This window comes from Alosa alosa, chromosome 18 (genome assembly GCF_017589495.1).
Source record: "Alosa alosa isolate M-15738 ecotype Scorff River chromosome 18, AALO_Geno_1.1, whole genome shotgun sequence".
Classification (NCBI taxonomy): Eukaryota; Metazoa; Chordata; class Actinopteri; order Clupeiformes; family Clupeidae; genus Alosa; species Alosa alosa.
Genome location: NC_063206.1, coordinates 452,827 through 472,500, shown reverse-complemented (window position 1 = coordinate 472,500; position 19,674 = coordinate 452,827). Strand labels below are relative to the sequence as shown.

The 19,674-nt window shown below is 45.3% G+C and overlaps 3 protein-coding genes across 8 annotated transcripts in view; 2 read left to right on the top strand and 1 right to left on the bottom strand.

Moving 5' to 3' along the window:
* The window catches only part of fuom (fucose mutarotase), a 6,010-nt gene extending 5,934 nt beyond the window's left edge, over positions 1 to 76 (top strand). For all 4 annotated transcript variants that reach the window (XM_048269976.1, XM_048269977.1, XM_048269974.1 and 1 more), the window contains one exon: positions 1 to 76. This exon is cut by the window's left edge and continues 967 nt beyond it. The gene's annotated coding sequence lies outside the window, so the exon portion shown is untranslated.
* Positions 77 to 653: 577 nt separating this feature from the next.
* si:ch211-217g15.3 (uncharacterized protein LOC368914 homolog) lies at positions 654 to 3,077 on the bottom strand. 2 transcript variants are annotated; one of them, XM_048269971.1, is made up of 4 exons: positions 3,005 to 3,077; positions 2,662 to 2,728; positions 2,020 to 2,057; positions 654 to 1,410 (listed from the first exon to the last, which is right to left on the bottom strand). In XM_048269971.1, the coding sequence occupies exons 1-4, from the start codon at positions 3,010 to 3,012 to the stop codon at positions 885 to 887; spliced, it is 639 nt and encodes a 212-aa protein (XP_048125928.1). In that variant the 5' UTR covers positions 3,013 to 3,077; the 3' UTR covers positions 654 to 884. The 2 variants fall into 2 exon arrangements, with proteins under 2 accessions (XP_048125928.1, XP_048125927.1); XM_048269970.1 differs by having other exon boundaries at positions 2,971 to 3,024.
* Positions 3,078 to 3,220: 143 nt separating this feature from the next.
* On the top strand, positions 3,221 to 11,264 carry LOC125311698 (neuronal vesicle trafficking-associated protein 1-like). Of its 2 annotated transcripts, none has more exons than XM_048269972.1 (5): positions 3,221 to 3,580; positions 7,995 to 8,133; positions 8,576 to 8,722; positions 9,274 to 9,384; positions 9,564 to 11,264. In XM_048269972.1, exons 2-5 carry the CDS (start codon positions 8,002 to 8,004, stop codon positions 9,780 to 9,782), a joined length of 609 nt encoding a protein of 202 aa, XP_048125929.1. In that variant the 5' UTR covers positions 3,221 to 3,580; positions 7,995 to 8,001; the 3' UTR covers positions 9,783 to 11,264. The 2 variants fall into 2 exon arrangements, with proteins under 2 accessions (XP_048125929.1, XP_048125930.1); XM_048269973.1 differs by having other exon boundaries at positions 3,385 to 3,580; positions 8,600 to 8,722.
* The last annotated feature ends 8,410 nt before the right edge of the window (positions 11,265 to 19,674 follow it).

Here is a 19,674-nt window from a genome sequence, read left to right as displayed (position 1 = left end):
CTATGTTCTGTACTCATAAAACGAGGCATTGAAAAGTTTGTAAGTACACCAGGAGTTTATTTCACTTGCCTGATGGATGCTACTATCTGCTACTATACCGCTGCGTCGACGTTACTTCCGTGATTTGGGAAAAGTCCGTAAAAGTCCTGGCAGGAAGCATGCATAAGGATGTAGATCCAGGAATGCACTAATATTTTGTTCGTAGTACCAGTTTGCAACAATTATTAGTTAACACTAAGTTGTAAACACTTCGGAAAAAAAATATTAAAAACAGGGATATACCAAAAAACGTTGATGTAATCGCTTCCTGCCAGGACTTTTACGGACCCTAGGGTGAAATTACTCCGAACCATCGCTTTAAGTAGGGGAATGTGTGAGTGAGTATTGATGAGCGTGTTAAGTAATGTGAGTATGAGTGTGTTAAGTAGGGGAATGTGTGAGTGAGTATTGATGAGCGTGTTAAGTAATGTATGAGTGAGTATGAGCGTGTTAAGTAGGGGAATGTGTGTGTGAGTATGGATCCGTGGGACAAGCCTGAGGGGAAGGAGGCAAATCAAAGCCAGATCCGGATCTCACAACATCATTAGTGTGTGAATTACTAAAGCTTCATTTCCATAATCTGTGTGAACGGTTAAAAGATGTTATTGACCACATTGATTGTAAAGTCTTTATTTTTTCTTTCTTTCAGTTAATGTCATTTATGTATTATTTCCACTTTATGCAGCTTTAGTTGTCAGAGTGTAATGAGTCAGATCATTGACTATTCTTTTACAAGATTTTTATTGTCAATATTGGAGGGAAAATGATAAATAAAGAGATTTTTACAAATCAGTTCCTGTCTACATGATAACACACACATGCACATATCAGTGGGGAGCACTGGGTCAGTATTTGTGGTAGAGATCATCCAGGTCTTCCTCAGGGAGAGAGCGCCCCCTGTGGTCAGGCATGGACACGTCATCCTGGGGCTCTGGCTCCACCTGGGGCAACACCTGCAGCTGCCCCTGGTCTCCATGGTAGATGTCGTCCAGATCCACCTCTGCCTGGGCATAGCGCCCCCTCCTGGTCTCCTGGGCCAGGCGGTCAGTCTGCTCCGCTGGTCCAGCCTGGGCGGGGAAGTTGTGGTAGACCTCGTCCATGTCTGGTTCGGCCTGGTGGTACTGGGGGCCGGACGCTGCAGCGCAGGGCTGCTGGGCATGGTGGTCCTCTGCGGGCCTGGGGTGGGCATCAGCGTGGGCATCAGCGCGGGCACCGACGTGGGCGCGGGCCTCCTCTACAGCACGCCGGCGGGACTCCTGCACGGCCCTCCAGATGAGCATGGACGGGTCGATGTCCAGGTCGGGGGCGTCCATGTCCTGAGGGGGCTCCACCTCCTTCAGCCCCAGCGGCAGCTTGTCCTCCCCAACAGACCTGGGACACGGACGCCGCAATACACACAGGTGAGAACTGACCAATCTGTCTGTGTGTGTGTGTTAGTTAGGGTCAGGCAGGTTGTGTCTATTGAATTTAGACAGTCCTCTGTGTGTGTGTGTGTGTGTGTGTTAGTTAGGGTCAGTCAGGTTGCGTCTATTGAACATAGATAGTCCTGTGTGTGTGTGTGTGTGTGTGTGTGATTGTTGTCATAAACTTGAGCATGGGGCAATCTTGTGTGGATGTGGAGGTATGAAATTCCTTTATGTACATACACATTTATGAAATAGGAATAATCCTGCATAATGTGTCTCTGTTGGCTGGGTGTGTGTGTGTGTGTGTGTGTGTGTACACATGGGTTTATGAAATAGGAATAATCCTGCATAATGTGTCTCTGTTGGCTGTGTGTGTGTGTGTGTGTGTGTGAGTGTGTCTCTGTTGGCTATGTGTTCAGACTGAAACCTGACCAAGACCTCAGAGAAAGAATGTCCGACAAAAAAGATTACCAAATGGACCTACTGTTGTACCCCCCACCGGCATGTGTTCAGTGATATAGCTTATTTAATTGTTTTGCTAAGTCGCATTTAGAAACATCATATGTTTACTTACATTAAAGTTTCTTGGACTGCTGTGTCATCCATTTTTCCCTGTAAAAAGTAAAAACAATCACCATGACACACCTTTAATCTTTAACCTTATTAAAGTTCTTCATCTATTTTTTTTTTTTAACTTATGAACTGTAGGGCTACTAATATTAAACCATCCAGAGCTTATCAAAATATTAAATCAACAGGTCTATGACTCAGTCACGAAGGTATATCAAACTAGGCTATGATAAGACCAGGACAGACAAAGCTGTTCTATTCTGTATTAGCAGCCTATGGGCCTGGACTTATAAAGTGAAATGGTTAACAATAAACTTGTGTTGACAATTCAGCTGTTGGAAATACATGTTTAAATTTGTCATTTTATAGGAACAGTTTAATCATCGTCTCTGTTACTTTATAAGGGCAACTTGTGGCTTTATGATTTACTGTGAACTGCAACATGTAAGCCTATCTAGGGTCCCATCATGAAATAATAAAACATTCAGGCTACCCTAAACAATTGACGTATATTAAGGCGATTGCTCTGTTTTGAATTCATTGTTGCAAACTTGGTGTTGATTTTGTAATAGTCTTCTCACCCCCAATGGAAATTGCCAACAAATACTCTGTTAACGTCTGTAGAGGACTGTTTACACAATCTTACCCATGCGCTGCGCGGCTCTGAAGAGGCCCCGTACACCAACAGGGAAATTACGACCAAAAGTGAAAACCTTAAAGCGCAAAATGTAATAATGACGTCAAAACAAACTAGACGCAGTCCAATAGAGAATCAAAATCATCAATTGCCATTTAGCGACCTATTCCTTTAATCTCATATGAATTTAAAGACTAGCAAAAAAAACTAACAAACCATTAGAATTAGTGAAACCATAAGACGAGGTCTACGTGATTATGCTCTCTGTCATTAAGATGCTTGGCTCCAAAGTCATGAGTATAATTCCCTAATTCTTACCATGAAAACATACGACGCCGTCAGAGCAACTCACCTGAACATGACGGCCCTTGGACTTTTTCAATAATGCTTTCATGGTGATGCGTCCGACAGTAAATGCTGCGATCCTGTAATAAAACAGTTCAAAGTTCAAACTTCCTTGCTCTACATGGTCTTTGGACTCTCAACTTATTTCTGCAGAGTTATCCATTAAATTATACAATTTATTACGTTGTGCTCACACACACAGCATTCAAACACATCGACGAACTTGGATTTGACGTCAGTAGGCTATCATAACCAAATATTTCTATTTGTATTTCTCATGTTTCTTATTTTTCCCACTGACAATTTGCGTGTTTACTTAACGGGGCATAACGATAAGCTATCCATTTGCTTTATAGCCAGCATTCAAATAAAATCCACAGACAACAAGAGCCAGTGGCACAATCGCCTCTTGAGGCTTCTGCAACCAAACCTACAGTAACACATTCTGAACGATGCAACCAATACGGACGGATCTGCAAAATACACGACATCACCAAGGTAACCAGACCAGATAAGACCAGAAAGCCCGTGCAGAAGAAACGTGCAGAGGAACATCGCGGACGGCTAGGATCCGATAAACCCAGTAAGTTATAATTTAGAATTAGCATTACCTAACCTCAGTAAGTTATCATTTAGCATCACCTAACCTCAGCAGTACGATGTCAAGCAAATAGCGCAAGTGCTTGTAAACAGAAGGTTTGCAGGCGCGTTCATCTCAGTGTTTCGCAAAAATGCTTCATTAATACATCCAACCGCACATGGAATGTTAGGCACCAAAGAGAGAATATTTTTATATAATAACTCATAATGGTAATAATTAAGCGTTTGGAGCTGTGTGGAGGCTATAGTCTTTGGTGGATTTTGGTGTTCGGTGCGTCATGTAATCATTATGCAATAAATGGATAATCCTCGCACGAGGCGACAGTGACAGACGGAATGTTTCCTGGAATCCAGATTTATATCACAACCAGAAAAATTCAATAGCGAGATACTGAAATATGGCAAATGGAAGTTGTAATAATTGTACAATTATTTAATTTACATCGCTACAGCTGGAGTCTGCAGCTGTGCGCCTCGCTATGTTTATCGCGCCGCTGGTATGCCGCCGAAGCCTCGCGCTACCGCCCCGCCTGTTCCTCTTCCCCAGCTGTTGCTCGCGCTGAGAGGGCGCGTAAATTATGCGCGCCGGTATTTTGTGTGATATGAATGCGGAGACTGAAATGAGTCTAATTCGGCTCAGATGGCTTGTGTTCCGGGTAAAGAGGTGTAGGTATTGTGAGAAAACAACTGGGATGTTTTAACCAGAGATTGGCACAAATGGAGCACACCGCGCTTCAGTACATATTTTCCTCGTTGGAAAAATGCTCACCACCTTGTTTATTTTCCGTTTGAGGCTTTGACTACAGTATGGTGACTAAAAGCGCCCACACCTAGACTCATGTTTCTCAGTTGAGAGCGTGCACAGATTGAAGGCAGATGACTCTAGGAAAGCTGTTGCCAGACGCTCGCACTCACCACGGAACAACACAATTATGTTCACTAATGAGGGCGAAATCACAGAGAGCGTGAGAGTGTCGCGATCACCAAATTGCTATCAATCTCCCTACAGGCCGGTGTACCGCCAAAGCCCGGTCATAGTTTCGCGTGGGCCACGTCGCTGTTCGTGGCGCAGTTCCTTTTGAACTTTTGGCTGCATCTGGACATGGGCTATTTAGATTAAATCATCAGGCTGTGATTGCTTTAAACACGCTAGTGTGATGCTATGCAACGCGTTTTAGGCCGCTACCCAATCTCAGAGGATAATAGGGAAACACCCAGTCAGTTGCAGACACATTGGCCTTTGAGTTCATCATGTGGGCCCATGTGGCAGGTGTATTGCCTCCTTTTCGCTCAAGTATTATATCTTAAGAATCAATGTTTAATCCTACCCAGGAAATCCAGAGTTCTCGCAAGAGCTTGTTTAATCCAACATAATTAGAGACAAACGTAAGTAAAGTTAAGACATCTGGCCATTTAGGGTGAAAAGAATGCCTATCCTCTTGCACTTATGCATAAAGGCCTATATGGCATGATAATCTCTTGGCTTTGTGTTGTAGTTGATATAGTGTTGCTGTAGTTGCTATATGTGTTGCTGTATGTGTTGCTATATGTGTTGCTATATGTGTTGCTGTAGTTGCTATATGTGTTGCTATATGTGTTGCTATATGTGTTGCTGTAGTTGCTATATTTGCTATATGTGTTGCTGTAGTTGCTATATGTGTTGCTGTAGTTGCTGAGGGAAATTTGGTCTCTGCATTTAACCCAATCGGTGAATTAGTGAAACACAAACAGCACACACAGTGAGGTGAAGCACTCACTAATCCCGGCGCAGTGAGCTACCTGTTACAACGGCGGCGCTCGGGGAGCAATGAGGGGTTGGGTGCCTTGCTCAAGGGCACTTCAGCCGCGGCCCACTGGTCGGGGCTCGAACCGGCAACCCTCCAGTTACAAGTCCAGAGTGCTAACCAGTGGGCTACGGCTGTGTTGCTATATGTGTTGCTGTAGTTTCTATATGTGTTGCTATGTGTGTTGCTGTAGTTTCTATATGTGTTGCTATATGTGTTGCTGTAGTTGCTATATGTGTTGCTGTAGTTGCTATATGTGTTGCTATATGTGTTGCTGTAGTTGCTATATGTGTTGCTATATGTTGCTAAATGTGTTTCTGTAGTTGCTATATGTGTTGCTATATGTGTTGCTATATGTGTTGCTGTAGTTGCTATATGTGTTGCTGTAGTTGCTATACAGTGGGTCCCAGTTAAGTTTGGACGGGTTCCTTCATGAATCACGCACCCCATTTTCTCAGCAGAAATGGCACAAACTGCAGTTGACACAAACAACCACAAGGTGTCACTTGGGAGTTCTGCCACTACTATTTTTAATGCGACTTGACTTAACTGCTTCCATGACGCAGTGAGCCATTACCAAACATATATGATAATACAATAGCGTGAGTTTATATATATTATACCACAGTTACTTATAGATGTGATAGTGTAACGATAAGCGCATGAGACTTTCAGCGGGGGCACGGGAACTTCAATTGATCACGGTAGTTTAAGCTTATAAACAGACAAAACATTCTAATATGAAAATGTAGATGCAATTGTTGTAAAATGGTGCAGCTCCTTTAAGAAAGCCCCATGTGCAGGGATGGAAAGAGAGAAAGCGAGAGGGGATGCGTGTTAGAACTTAGATGCGTGTGGAAAAAGTAGACGTGCTGTTGAGACTGGAGCGAGTCATATTCAAAATAATGCAAAAAATAAATCCGCAGATAAAACCAATTATCCTCATTCATTGCAACCGCAGCATGCCTGCTTGCCGACGTTCAAACGAAAAAGATATCAAAGCACCTTTTGCGTTTGAATGTAGCACGAAACAGCTGGACAAATGATTTAGCTAATTGATTATAGCCTGCACACCAGCAATTGTGGAACATTTACCTGTACAAGACAGTAGCCCAGCCGAACAAGCATGTTGCATGTTGTAGGCCTACTGTAGAAATTTAATTTAAATTGCAACATAACATGCCTGCTTGACGACATTCAAGCGACAACGAAAAAAAAGATATCAAAGCAACAAGAGGGTTGAGTCTGAATGACACGGAGTTCAGACTCATATTTGCTCCTCATAACCATCTATAAAAAAGTGTTTTTTTTTTCTTTTTGAGCACGTCGAATCCCAGGACATAACGCACTGGACCTTATAATAGGCTCAGATATAATTCCAAAGGGGGCAGATAGGGGCCTACTGCACTTAAAACTTAAAAAGATTGAACAAAGCTTCCCGAAATTTGAAATTGCGATCAGTGACTGGCATCGGGTGAAGCTTTTTTGAAGTTGAACAGGCTATTAAAAACTATTTTTGCACTTCCATGTCACAGGAGAGACTGGGCTCTCCCTTCTATGAATTGAAAAAGACGTTATGCTACCTGCAAAATGGCCTATGATTTCATTGCTGAGTTTGTGGCAAAGCAAGACAATGTTTTTTCAGAGTAAGGATATGGCGAGTCAATGTCATTTATATGTCCAATGTTAGCCTACAGACCAGTTTCCATAGTGCACATCTTATCAACAGTTTGAATGTCGTGTGTGTTTCTGCTCATTGACAAATACCGTTCAGCACAGTGATTCATGCCCAATTAATTTCCCCTGTTAAAGTGTTCGCCTTTGTTACACTATTTGGTTTCGTGATGTAGCCTATGATAAACACCATATGGCCAAATATGTGACTCAGCTAATGTTATAGGCTATACAATTTACCCTCTTAAAGACAAGCTGGTGTAGCCTATTAGGCTACTAAAATGCACCGACGGTATGTTGATTTCATGCACGGTGATTTCATGCACGTAAGTTCTTGCATCTGTCAAGTTCGCACAGGGCCTCGCACCCCCTTGCGACGGCCCTGCAGCTCCTCCTAAGACAGCGAGGAAAAAGTTAAAATACGCGATAAACCCTGGAAAAGTTGACAGGTTTGTTTCCCGGTGATTATTTGTGAAATTGTGCAAATGACAGCCTTTTCAAGGCATTTCAAGGAAGGTGTCGTATGCAAGCTCCCAGATTGACCCAGTAGCCTACAGAAGGCATCAATAAATTATTGGGACTGGGGAGGGTCATGCGTTTTTTCTCAATCACTTTGGAGGGTCATAGAAAAATTTCTTGCTGGCGAGGGAGGGTCACGTCTTCTTTTTTGACTAGCAGCTCCCAAAACTCCTCCGTAGCCCTTAATTAAATAAATAACGAACAGTCCCTAATTGATTATAGCCTGTAGGCCTACACCAGCAATTGTTGAACATTGACCTGTACAGGACATTGACAGTAGCCCAGCCTAACAAGCAGATGTTGCAAAAGACATAAAAAGACGCAATTAATCAGAAATAAATAGCCTAATGTAATCTGCATGTGCAGCGTAACCATGGTAAAGCCAGGTGTAGGAGTGTGTGTGTTGATTGTTTTGTGCAGCGTAACCATGGTAAAGCCAGGTGTAGGAGTGTGTGAGAAGAAGCCTGTGAGGCCACGCCCAGGGGGAGACGGCTTTGATAACATCCCCCTGATGGGAGCGCTGGAGACGGACAAGCTGCAGCCGCCTCCCCCTGACAAGGTGCCCCACACACACACACACACACACACACACACACATACACACACATACACACACACACACAAGCTGCAGCCGCCTCCCCCTGACAAGGTGCCCACACACACACACACACACACACACACATACACACACACACACACACACACATACACAAGCTGCAGCCGCCTCCCCCTGACAAGGTGCCCCACACACACACACAGACACACACACACACACACACACACACATACACAAGCTGTAGCCGCCTCCCCCTGACAAGGTGCCACACACACACACACACACACATACACAAGCTGCAGCCGCCTCCCCCTGACAAGGTGCCACACACACACACACACACACACACACACACACACATACACACACACACACACACACACACACACCCCCCACACACCCCCACACACACACACACCAGAGTGACTTGGCCCATTTGTCACAGGCCTGCCTGCCTGTCCCCCCAAAGGTCATTGTGACGACCAGGGCCTTGTGCCAGCAGCAGCAGCAGCAGCAGAAGAAGACAAGCTTCCTTCCACACGTCCCGACCCTCAGCAGGCAGATCCCCAACAACCTCTCCGAGAGGGTCAAGGTAGAGCACAAACGCGCACACACACACACGCACCTAACCCCTCACTGCTCCCCGAGCGCCGCTGTTGTTGCAGGCAGCTCACTGCGCCGGGATTAGTGTGTGCTTCACCTCACTGTGTGTTCACTGTGTGCTGTTTGTGTTTCACTAATTCACCGATTGGGTTAAATGCAGAGACCAAATTTCCCTCACGGGATCAAAAAAGTATATATACTTATACTTATACACACACACACACACACACAGTGCTGGGTCAAGCTAGAGCAGACTCCCATCTCACACAAATAGTGCTTTCCCTGCTTTTTACTGTACTGATGGACACTGGACTTAATTCTCTGTGTGTGTGTGTGTATGTGTGTGTGTTGTGTGTATGTGTGTGTGTGTTGTGTGTGTGTGTGTGTGTGTGTGTGTGTGTGTGTGTGTGTTGTGTTTGTGTGTATCTACCTGTTTCTGTGTGTGGTGCGCGTGTGTGTGTGTGTATGTGTGTTTGGCGTGTGTGTGTGTATGTGTGTGTGTGTTTGTGCGTGGTGTGTGTGTGTTTGTGTTCGGCACAGTTTACAGGTCTTTTTGTTGCCATGGTGATGCTGGCGAGTGTTCTCCTGTTGGTCATGTACAAGTCTCTGTGGCTGGACCAGATGAGGTGCCCTGAAGGCTTCGTTTTTAAGGTGATCTCAGCACACACACACACACGAACACGCACACACACACTCATACACACACACACATACACACACACACAAACACAAACACACATACACACACACACACACACATGTGTGTGTGTATTCATGTGTGTTTGTGTGTTTTAATCCTGTGTGTGTGTGCGTGTGTGTGTGTGTCCCAGTCGCAGCACTGTACCCCAGAGGCGCGCCTTATGCACTCCGGCCAGCAGGGGGCGATATCTGCACTGGGCCAGCAAGGCAGCCTGTACTCCGCCCTCGCCCGCATGGGCCAGAGCAAGAGGCCTATCCCCGAGCTGCTGCCCTCGTCCTGGCTTCCCATCGTCAACGCCCTGAAGGAAGCCCAGCTAGCCAATGAGGAGGCTGAGCAGGCCCACCTGTAAGAGCTGGAGGCCAATCAGAGACGCCCGTGAGTCACGACTACCTGTTGAAGTACGTTTTTTGTTGATTAGGGAGAAGCCACTACTGAACCTTAAAAAAGGACCTGCGACAGACTGTCCCTGAAGAGCACAGGTCTTCACATGTGTATGTATGTGAGTATATATATGTATGTATGTGAGTTTCTGTGTATGTATGTGAGTATCTGTGTATGTATGTGAGTATCTGTGTATGTATGTGAGTATTTGTGTATGACAGTGTTTGGAGTCTCCAGAGTCATAGTAGAAAAAAGAATGAATTAAACATTAAGAGTAATTATCCTTGCTACGCACAAGCTGACACATTAGTGTAAAACAGCTGACCATGTGATTATTGATTTTAAGTCGGTTGTACAGATAAATAATGTACAGATTTTCTCTCGAACCGTGCTGACTCATAGCTCATTCCAGTATCGTGCTGACTCATGGCTCATTCCAGTATTGTTGAACCGTGCTGACTCATAGCTCATTCCAGTATTGTTGGGGTAAACTGCTGTGTCTGTGTCAAGGTTGAGCAGAATGTCCTCTAAAGCACAAGACTCCCGCTAACTGGGATTGTTTCATCTAAAAGTTAAAGTCAAGGTCGACTGCAGACACTAATCTCCAAAGTTTATCGGGTTGGGGAATTGACCCGACGGCCGGATCGCCTGGCGGAGACATTAGTGCTGCTCCACCACGCACACATGGTCCGTGTAACATCTTGGGATTATGGGATTAGCCGTGTAACATCCTGTTGTGTTGGGATTAGCCGTGTAACATCCTGTTGTGTTGGGATTAGCCGTGTAACATCTTGTTGTGTTGGGATTAGCCGTGTAACATCCTGTTGTGTTGGGATTAGCCGCACAGTGTTGACCTTTGCCCTTCCTCTTAGTTATCTGCTAAAGAGAAACAGCCAACAGTTACTATAGAAACGTTACTTTCGATTAGTTTGATGTTGACAGCCGCTAGTTACTATAAAAATGTTACTTTAGATTAGTTTGATGTTGACGTGTTACCCTGTTTTGTAAAATACATGAATGTGAAATGTTACAGTTACACAGAATTATATCTAATGATTTTGTATTGGTGAATCAGATGTTTACATGTCTACCAGGAAAAGTATTTCTGTAGACACAAATGTATCTGAAATGTTTATGCCGTCAGCATCTATTTCATATGCACATGTATAGACTGCATTTGTTAAGTATATTTGTGACTTTATATTTTTACAGTAATTTAACTTCAGTTACACTACTAATAAATAGGCCTAGTAAGGAGCATTGCACTTTTATGATGTAATTATGTGCCAATTACTATTTTTGATTTATTTATTTATTTATTTATGTATTTATTTATTTATTTATTATGGCTTTTATTAAGTAAACAGTGTCTACAGTGTTTAAGTTGAAGCTTGCAGAATACTTAAGAATTCTTAAAAATACTTGAAATAAATTAAAAGAATAAAGGAAATGTGTTTTTGTGTTGTTAATGTTATAAATGGTGTGAAGTGATAATTCTTATTATTCTTATTATTATTACCGCTACTACTACTACTGCTAATAATACAGTTTTTCTCAGTCGCTTTGGTGCTTTTCTCAGATCAGAATGAACATTCTCATAACTATTAGTTCAACCTCCACAACATTTAGTCATTTGTGCACATCATAGTAGCAATTTCTCCTTCCTCTGAACAAATTGCAAATGCTTTTGGACATGTATCAGTTGCTTTGTCATGTCAGTCAAAATTAACTATACTTATGGATGCTGAAGAGTCATTCCCAATAAAACTAATAGTCTTCATTTCATTGCTTGAGTCATTACATACAAAATTGGTGAACTAGTTGTCAAATTCTGTTACAATGCTGTAGAATTGCAAAGAGCATATACCGTAAAAATGTGAAATGTACATATTCAGTGTGTTGTACTCACTTACTCTCCTAACTACAACAAACTTTACTGTAGTTTTCAAATGGCTGTACAAGTGTATAGTGCTGTCTTGAGCATGTTCAGGTAGTGTCACCGAGTTCTGACCTTTTTTTGCATGGGAAAACACTGAGAGAATAAACTGCCATAATGAAAACATGACAAAGCCATTTGACTATCTTGTTCATAAGCGATGGTGTCAAGACTTCTCATTTTGATGACACTGGCAGTTTCATTGACATAAATACTTGCTTTTGAGGAATGGACTATCCATTTTGAGCAAGTGACGTGCTTTTGCAGGTTATCCACTAGGTTTTGCAGTTTGCACTAATTGTTTTGAGAAATGCACTAACTGCTGTGCAAATGTTAATAGTGATGTGAGAAAAGCACCAAAGCGACTGAGAAAAACTGTAATAGCAATAATAAATATAGCAGCAATGAGGGGGCCAAGCAGACAGTTCAGCAGTCCAGATTTGCCATGTAACTCAATACTGTTGCATCAGATATATAGCATTAAGCAGCCACAGCCAGTTCCATGTCGAACAACCCCAGATTGGCTGAGTTATAAGGTCATTTCCTGTTTAGTGGCTTTGCCGCCAATTTCAATTGGTTGTTACAGGTGAATGCTTCTGTCAATTGTTCCAGAAAACAATGCACTGATAAGGTATGGTCTGAAGATGGTCTGTGCCAATTTTGGTGAGGATCGGATGACATTTGTGAGCTGCAAAAACTTGTTACTGTTTTTGATTAAATCCAATATGGCGGCCGAATCAATTACGTTGTTGTCACAAGTTGTCATCTGTCCGCCTAAGGACCTTCCACACTATTGCCAGACACCACTAGTGTGTTTTAATTCCAAACACAACAGCAGCTACAGGCCAAAAGGCATGTTTCTTAATTGAAGTGCCCCCTAGAGGTCAAAGGTCACCAAATTTCTTGAGCATCCTCCCGATGGGGTCTGAGGAACATGTACTAAGTTTGGTTTAAATGAATGAATATGTTCATCTGAATCTTCACCTGAATCCTCTGGTTTGCAGTAGTATGTATTGCCCAATATGTGCTGTTTGCAAGAGTATCCATCGGCCAGATATCAGCAGTTTGGTGAGAGACCTGAGTGTGTTTCATTTTAATGTTAAATAAATCACCCGCATCATCATCAGCTAGGCCAGAGGTGGGCAAACTGCGGCCAGCGGGCCGGATCCGGCCCGCCAAGCACTTTCATCCGGCCCGCCGAGCATTTTCATTTGGTTATCAGGCTGCTCGCTATTTTTCCTGCGATAGAGATTTACGCTATTAGCTTTACTGCAACCGTTTTTCTCCTTAGATAACGTTTACAATGTCAATGTCAAAACATCATGTTAAATAGAGATAACATCATGTTAAAGTAAGTTAATTCCTTAGTTATCTCCTTTGCAGCAGATCTAACGTGAACATTATGCGATCCATTTAATTGGGAACGCGCCTGCACTCATGGTAGAGGGAGAGAGCCGCAGGTTCCAGCTGGCTTGTGATTGTTGATAATTGATATCCCCTCTTATAAGAAAGTTTTAAAAGGAAATCATGAAGGCAACAGTAATTCCCACTACTGACCATTTAAAAACTGTGAGAGGGGCCCAGCCGAGGGTACAGCACTAGCTATAGCGAGCAGGCAGAAGATCATTGAGAAATAAATTTAAAGTAAAGCCGACTGTCTTAAAGCGACAGTGCACAATTTATACTTTGTTAAACAGCATAAAAAATTAGCAGTATTTTTAAGCAATTAATATTTTAAAACAAATACTTTTCATACTAAATTATAGGCTATAAAAAATGTATTTTTTATGCATGGTGCCGCTGTTGCGTGGGGGTTGTTGTGCACGCCCATTTTCAAAACCCAATGTGGCCCTTGAGCCAAAAAGTTTGCCCACCCCTGAGCTAGGCTGTATCAGAGTAGAACAGAAACAAATCCAAAATGAAACTCTGATCCGGGAGAGGAGTGACCGGGAGTGACTCCCACGTCCAGGCTGATTTCCCATGAGCTGGACCAATGAACTGGACCAATGAGCTGGACCCATGAACTGGACCATTGAGGCTTTTCCTTGAGTTGATGTCGATGAGTCGAGGTCCTGTTGTCCGTATACTGTGGTAAGAGTTCAGTCATACAGTCATACACAGTTTAACATCCAAACATTCATCCAGGCTTGTGAAGACTGGATTATCTATCATCCAGGCCTGCACAGACTCTGGATTATCTATCAGTCTGAAGAAGACCAACGTCCAGGGACAGGAGGACACCAAGCCCCCACTACCAATTGGATGTTGTCCACCAGTTCACATACCTTGGGTCAACTATCAGTGACAACCTCTCCCTGGACACAGATACAGACAAGAGGTTTGGGCCCAAAGAATAGAACACACCAACACAATGTAGCAGAACAGAACAGAATAGAACACACCAACATAGACAGTGTAGCAGAACAAAACAGAATAGAACACACCAACCACTGTTCAAGACAGACTGACCTGTAGGAATGTGCTAACCATGATCAATTTGACCGACGGTGTGATGTGTGTGCGTGCCTGTGTGTGAGACAAGAGTGTGTTTTCGTTTGTGTGTGTGTTACGATGAGTGTGCTTCTGACTGTTGGAATGGGTGGTTTTGTACATATGCACATTTTTTTTCCAAAATAATTTTGTGTTTTTGTGTGTGTGTGTGTGTAATTGACATAATGCTTACTGTAAATTCATTCAGAATGTGGGTGTGCGTGCATGTTTTTCTCCAAAGTAATATGTTCCTTAGCGGAGCTTGGATAAGTGGTGTGTGTGTGTGTGTGTGTGTGTGTGTGCAGTGATATGTGGTTGCTTCTTGTTTAGCTGTGTTTAATTAATCCGGCCCTGATACTCATTTCCTCTCCTACACACTCCCCCTGCCTGACACTTGGCCTGAGGAGCGGACCTAAATGTGTGTGTGTGTGTGTGTGAGAGAGAGAGAGGGAGCCGTGAGACAGCCCTCATGAGTGTGTGTGTGTGTGTGAGAGAGAGAGAGGGAGCCGTGAGACAGCCCTCATGAGTGTGTGTGTGTGTGTGAGAGAGAGAGAGAGGGAGCCGTGAGACAGCCCTCATGAGTGTGTGTGTGAGAGAGAGAGAGGGAGCCGTGAGACAGCCCTCATGAGTGTGTGTGTGTGAGAGAGAGAGAGGGAGCCGTGAGACAGCCCTCATGAGTGTGTGTGTGTGTGAGAGGGAGGGAGAGAGAGAGGGAGAGAGCCTCTCGTGCGTGTGTGTGAGGAGTGATCAAGAAAGCACCATGGGTGTGTATTGGAGAGAGATCGTAGGACAGTCCCCGCGGCGTGTGTGTGTGTGTGAGTGGAGATCGCGGAGAGAGCCATGAGACAGCAACATCCCCCTCATGGGTGTGTGTGCGTGAGAGAGAGTCAGGAGACACTCTTCTGTGGTGTGTGTGTGTGTGTGGTGAGAGAGAGACAGGAGACACACCTTCATGGGTGTGTGTGTGTGTGGTGAGAGAGAGAGAGTCAGGAGACAACCCCCATGGTGTGTGTGTGTGTGAGAGAGAGAGTCATGGAGACACATCCCTCATGGGTGTGTGTGCAGAGAGAGAGAGCTCTGAGACACCCCCTCATGGGTGTGTGTGTGTGTGTGAGAGAGAGAGTCACAAGACACCCCTCATGGTGTGTGTGTGTGTGTGAGAGAGAGAGTCGTGGAGACAGCATCCCCATGAGTGTGTGTGTGGTAGGAGAGAGAGAGCCTGAGACAACCCCATGAGTGTGTGTGTGTGTGGTGTGAGAGAGAGAGCCGTGGAGACACCCCATGGGTGTGTGGAGACAGGCCTCATGGTGTGTGTGTGTGTGAGAGAGAGCCGTGAGAGACAAAATACCCCTCATGGGTGTGCAGGAGCCGTGGAGACACCCTGCGGTGTGTGTGTGTGTGTGTGTGAGAGAGGGAGCTGCAGACAGCCTCATGGGTGTGTGTGTGTGTGTGTGTGAGAGAGAGCCGTGAGACAGCCCTCGTGTGTGTGTGTGTGAGAGAGAGAGCCGTGAGACAGCCCTCGTGTGTGTGTGTGTGTGTGAGAGAGAGAGCCGTGAGACAGCCCCTGTGGTGTGTGTGTGTGTGAGGTGAGCTGAGACACACCTCATGGGTGTGTGTGTGTGTGTGTGTGTGTGTGTGAGAGAGAGAGCCGTGAGACAGCCCTCATGGGTGTGTGTGTGTGTGTGAGAGAGAGAGCCGTGAGACAGCCCTCATGGGTGTGTGTGTGTGTGTGAGAGAGAGAGCCGTGAGACAGCCCTCATGGGTGTGTGTGTGTGTGTGTGTGTGAGAGAGAGAGGCGTGGGCAGCCCTCCTTGGGTGTGTGTGTGTAATGTGTGAGAGAGCCATTAGAGACAGCCCTCCTTGGAGTGTGTGTGTGTGAGAGAGCAGGACAAACCCTCATGGGGTGTGTATGTGTGTGTGTGAGAGGGGAGAAGCCGTGGAACAGCCCTCATGGGTGTGTGTGTGTGTGTGTGTGTGTGTGTGTGTGTGTGTGTGAGAGAGCCCATTAGAGACAGCCCTCATGGGTGTGTGTGTGTGTGTGTGTGTGTGTGTGTGTGTGGGAAGGGAGGGGCAGTGAGACAGCCCCTCATGGGTGTGTGTGTGTGTGTGTGTGTGTGTGTGTGTGTGTGTGTGGGGGAGAGACATTAGGGAACCCTCATGGGTATGTGTGTGTGTGTGTGTGTGTGTGTGTGTGTGTGTGAGAGGGAGAGCCGTGAGACAGCCCTCATGGGTGTGTGTGTGTGTGTGTGTGTGTGTGTGTGTGTGTGTGAGAGAGAGCCGTGAGACAGCCCTCATGGGTGTGTGTGTGTGTGTGTGTGTGTGTGTGTGTGAGAGAGAGAGCCGTGAGACAGCCCTCATGGGTGTGTGTGTGTGTGTGAGAGAGAGCCGTGAGACAGCCCTCATGGGTGTGTGTGTGTGTGTGTGTGAGAGAGGGAGCCGTGAGACAGCCCTCATGGGTGTGTGTGTGTGTGTGTGTGTGAGAGGGAGCCGTGAGACAGCCCTCATGGGTGTGTGTGTGTGTGTGTGTGTGTGTGTGTGTGTGTGAGGCCGTGAGACAGCCCTCATGGGTGTGTGTGTGTGTGTGTGTGTGTGTGTGTGTGTGAGAGGGAGCCGTGAGACAGCCCTCATGGGTGTGTGTGTGTGTGTGTGTGTGTGTGTGTGTGTGAGAGAGGAGCCGTGAGACAGCCCTCATGGGTGTGTGTGTGTGTGTGTGTGTGTGTGTGTGTGTGTGAGAGAGAGAGCCGTGAGACAGCCCTCATGGGTGTGTGTGTGTGTGTGTGTGTGTGTGTGTGAGGAGAGGAGAGCGTGGGAACAGCCTCATGGGTGTGTGTGTGTGTGTGTGTGTGTGTGAGAGAGAGAGCCGTGAGACAGCCCTCATGGGTGTGTGTGTGTGTGTGTGTGTGAGACAGCCCTCATGGGTGTGTGTGTGTGTGTGTGTGAGAGAGGGAGCCGTGAGACAGCCCTCATGGGTGACCAAGCCTACACTCTCTACACTGCCAGACATCTCAGGACCCTGGACACTTGGGGATGGGCAAATGCTGTGTGTGTGTGTGTGTGTGTGTGTGTGTGTGTGTGGGGGGGGTTGTTATGTGAGTAAGGGTGTGTGATAGAAAAAGAAGGACAGAGAGAGGGTGTTTGTCTTGTATGTATTTATGCATGTGTATGTGTGTCTGGAGTGTGTGAATAAATCCTAATCATTTTTATCACACTTGGCTGGTGTGTGTGTGTGTGTGTGTGTGTGTGTGTGTGTGTGTCGACAGCAGTGCTGCTTTTATCCTCCAGTCAACGCTTTCCTTCCCTCTTGTTTCATCTAACTCCAGAACCCCCCCCACACACACTGTCTACAGCCTCAGAGAAGAGAGATAGAGAGATATAAAAGAAAGAAAAGAGGGACAGAAGGAGGGAGGAGAGCAGAAGAGGAAGACAAAAGGACAGTAAAAGAGAGTAAAGTTAAGGTGAAGAGGTTTAAAAGAGAGAGGGAGGGAAAGTCACTATCTCTGGGTCACGTGACCTGTGATGATGTCATAATGGGCCTCAGAATTATCTCCTCAGATGTAGAAAACATCGCAACCATGACAACCATCAATCACAGAACACCCCAAAACATCAGCCTCCCCCCATGAACACGGTCTTCCATTGCCATGGCAGCTGTCAATCACAGCCACCCCTGAAAAAAGCTTCCTGTTGCTATGACTACTGCCTCCTGTCTCCACCTTTCTCAGACCGTCTTTGTGAGATTTCACACAGCTCAGTGCACACACACACACACACACACACAGTTGCTAGGTTACGGGGACGCTGGCATCATGTTTTTGTTTGCTTTTATGTAATGTTAAGTAATTTTATGTAATGTCATGTTTATTTTTGTATTGGTTTGTCTAGTTAAATGTTTTCCCTATTTATTCACGCTATTTTTTGATAGTTTCGTGTTATTCTTAGTCCCCCTTTTACTGCTTCTAAAGTCATTGATGTCGTGGATATTTGTCCATTGGGAGCTTGCTATGGCTAACGTTAGCTTTTGCCCCAGCTGGGCATCGGACATCCCTTCCATCTATCCGCGGAGCTGTGCAGCACTTCACTGGTCGAGGGATCTCTGGGACAGCTGGACCGAAGCATTGCCTGCGGGAGATCTGCGTGGGCCAGCCGAGCTGTGCTGACCTGCAAACTGCCATGCCAACTGCAGACTAACTGGGCCTCTGACATCCTTCCATCCATCCGCGAACAGTGCACTTCACTGTCTGGTGAGGGATCTCTCGACAGCTGGACCTAGGCTACTCTGCTTAAAGATCTGCCGTGGCCGCCGAGCTGTTGCTGACCTCCATAGCTGCCTTGCCAACTGCAGACTAACATTAACGGTGAGAAGAGCTGCAATCTCAGAGCAACAAGCGGTCGCTGTTAGGTCCACCCGGTGCGGATCTCTAATGATCGCCCAGTACTTTGGACTGTGCTTCCAGTCATCTCCCAGACTGCAGTCTACAAGGCCTAGCTTCTAGCTTCTATCGTTAGCGTTATTCCAGACTGCCAGGGAATTCACCGGGTTGGTCAGTTGCTCAGTTGCTAAGAACTTTGTTGGCAATCACGTTCATCGGTTGTGAAGACACAGCTCTGTGCGCAGTTTTCACGGATCATCATTGCCCTTGGACATTTTCAGCTGGTTTGGAAATTGGCGACTACGCAACTCCATCCGGCATCTTTTGTCTTGTTATGTGTCTTATTTGTGGAGCACTTTGGGTTGCACTATGTGCAGGTTAAATGCGGTTTAAAAATAAATCTGACTTGACACACACACTTGCGCTTTACAACGCCACATACAACCTGCGCTTTACAACGCCACATACAACCTGCGCTTTACAACGCCACATACAACCTGTGCTTTACAACTCCACATCATCAGCTGGAAAGAGTGAAGACAGGAAAGGAAATAGGAATAGAGGAAAATGGAGGAGAGGATGTGAGATGAGGAGAAGAGAGGAGAGGAGGAGAGGAGGAGAAGAGAGGAGTAGAAGAGTGGAGAGGAGAGGAGTAGAAGAGTGGGAGATAATAATAATAATAATAATAAAGCTTTATTTGTATAGCACCTTTCATACACAGAATGCAGCTCAAAAGTGCTTTACATTTGAAACATGTAACACAATAATAGTCAGTCAGTCATTATCAATCACTTTTCTTTTGCTGTTTATGATATACTCAGCAACATATCAAAAATATAGAAATGACGCCATAAGACTGGCAGCCTTAACCCTCTTACCCCCACAAGCACGCCTATATGGCAACTGTGGCAAGGAAAACTCCCATATTCCAGGAAGAAACCTTGAGCAGAACCTGACTTAATAGGGGAGCCCATCCGCTTTGGCTGGCTGGCCCTCCAATAGTAGCAGATGTAGAATAATCTGAAAATGTAGTCTACAGGATAAGATGAGTTAACTAAAAGCTT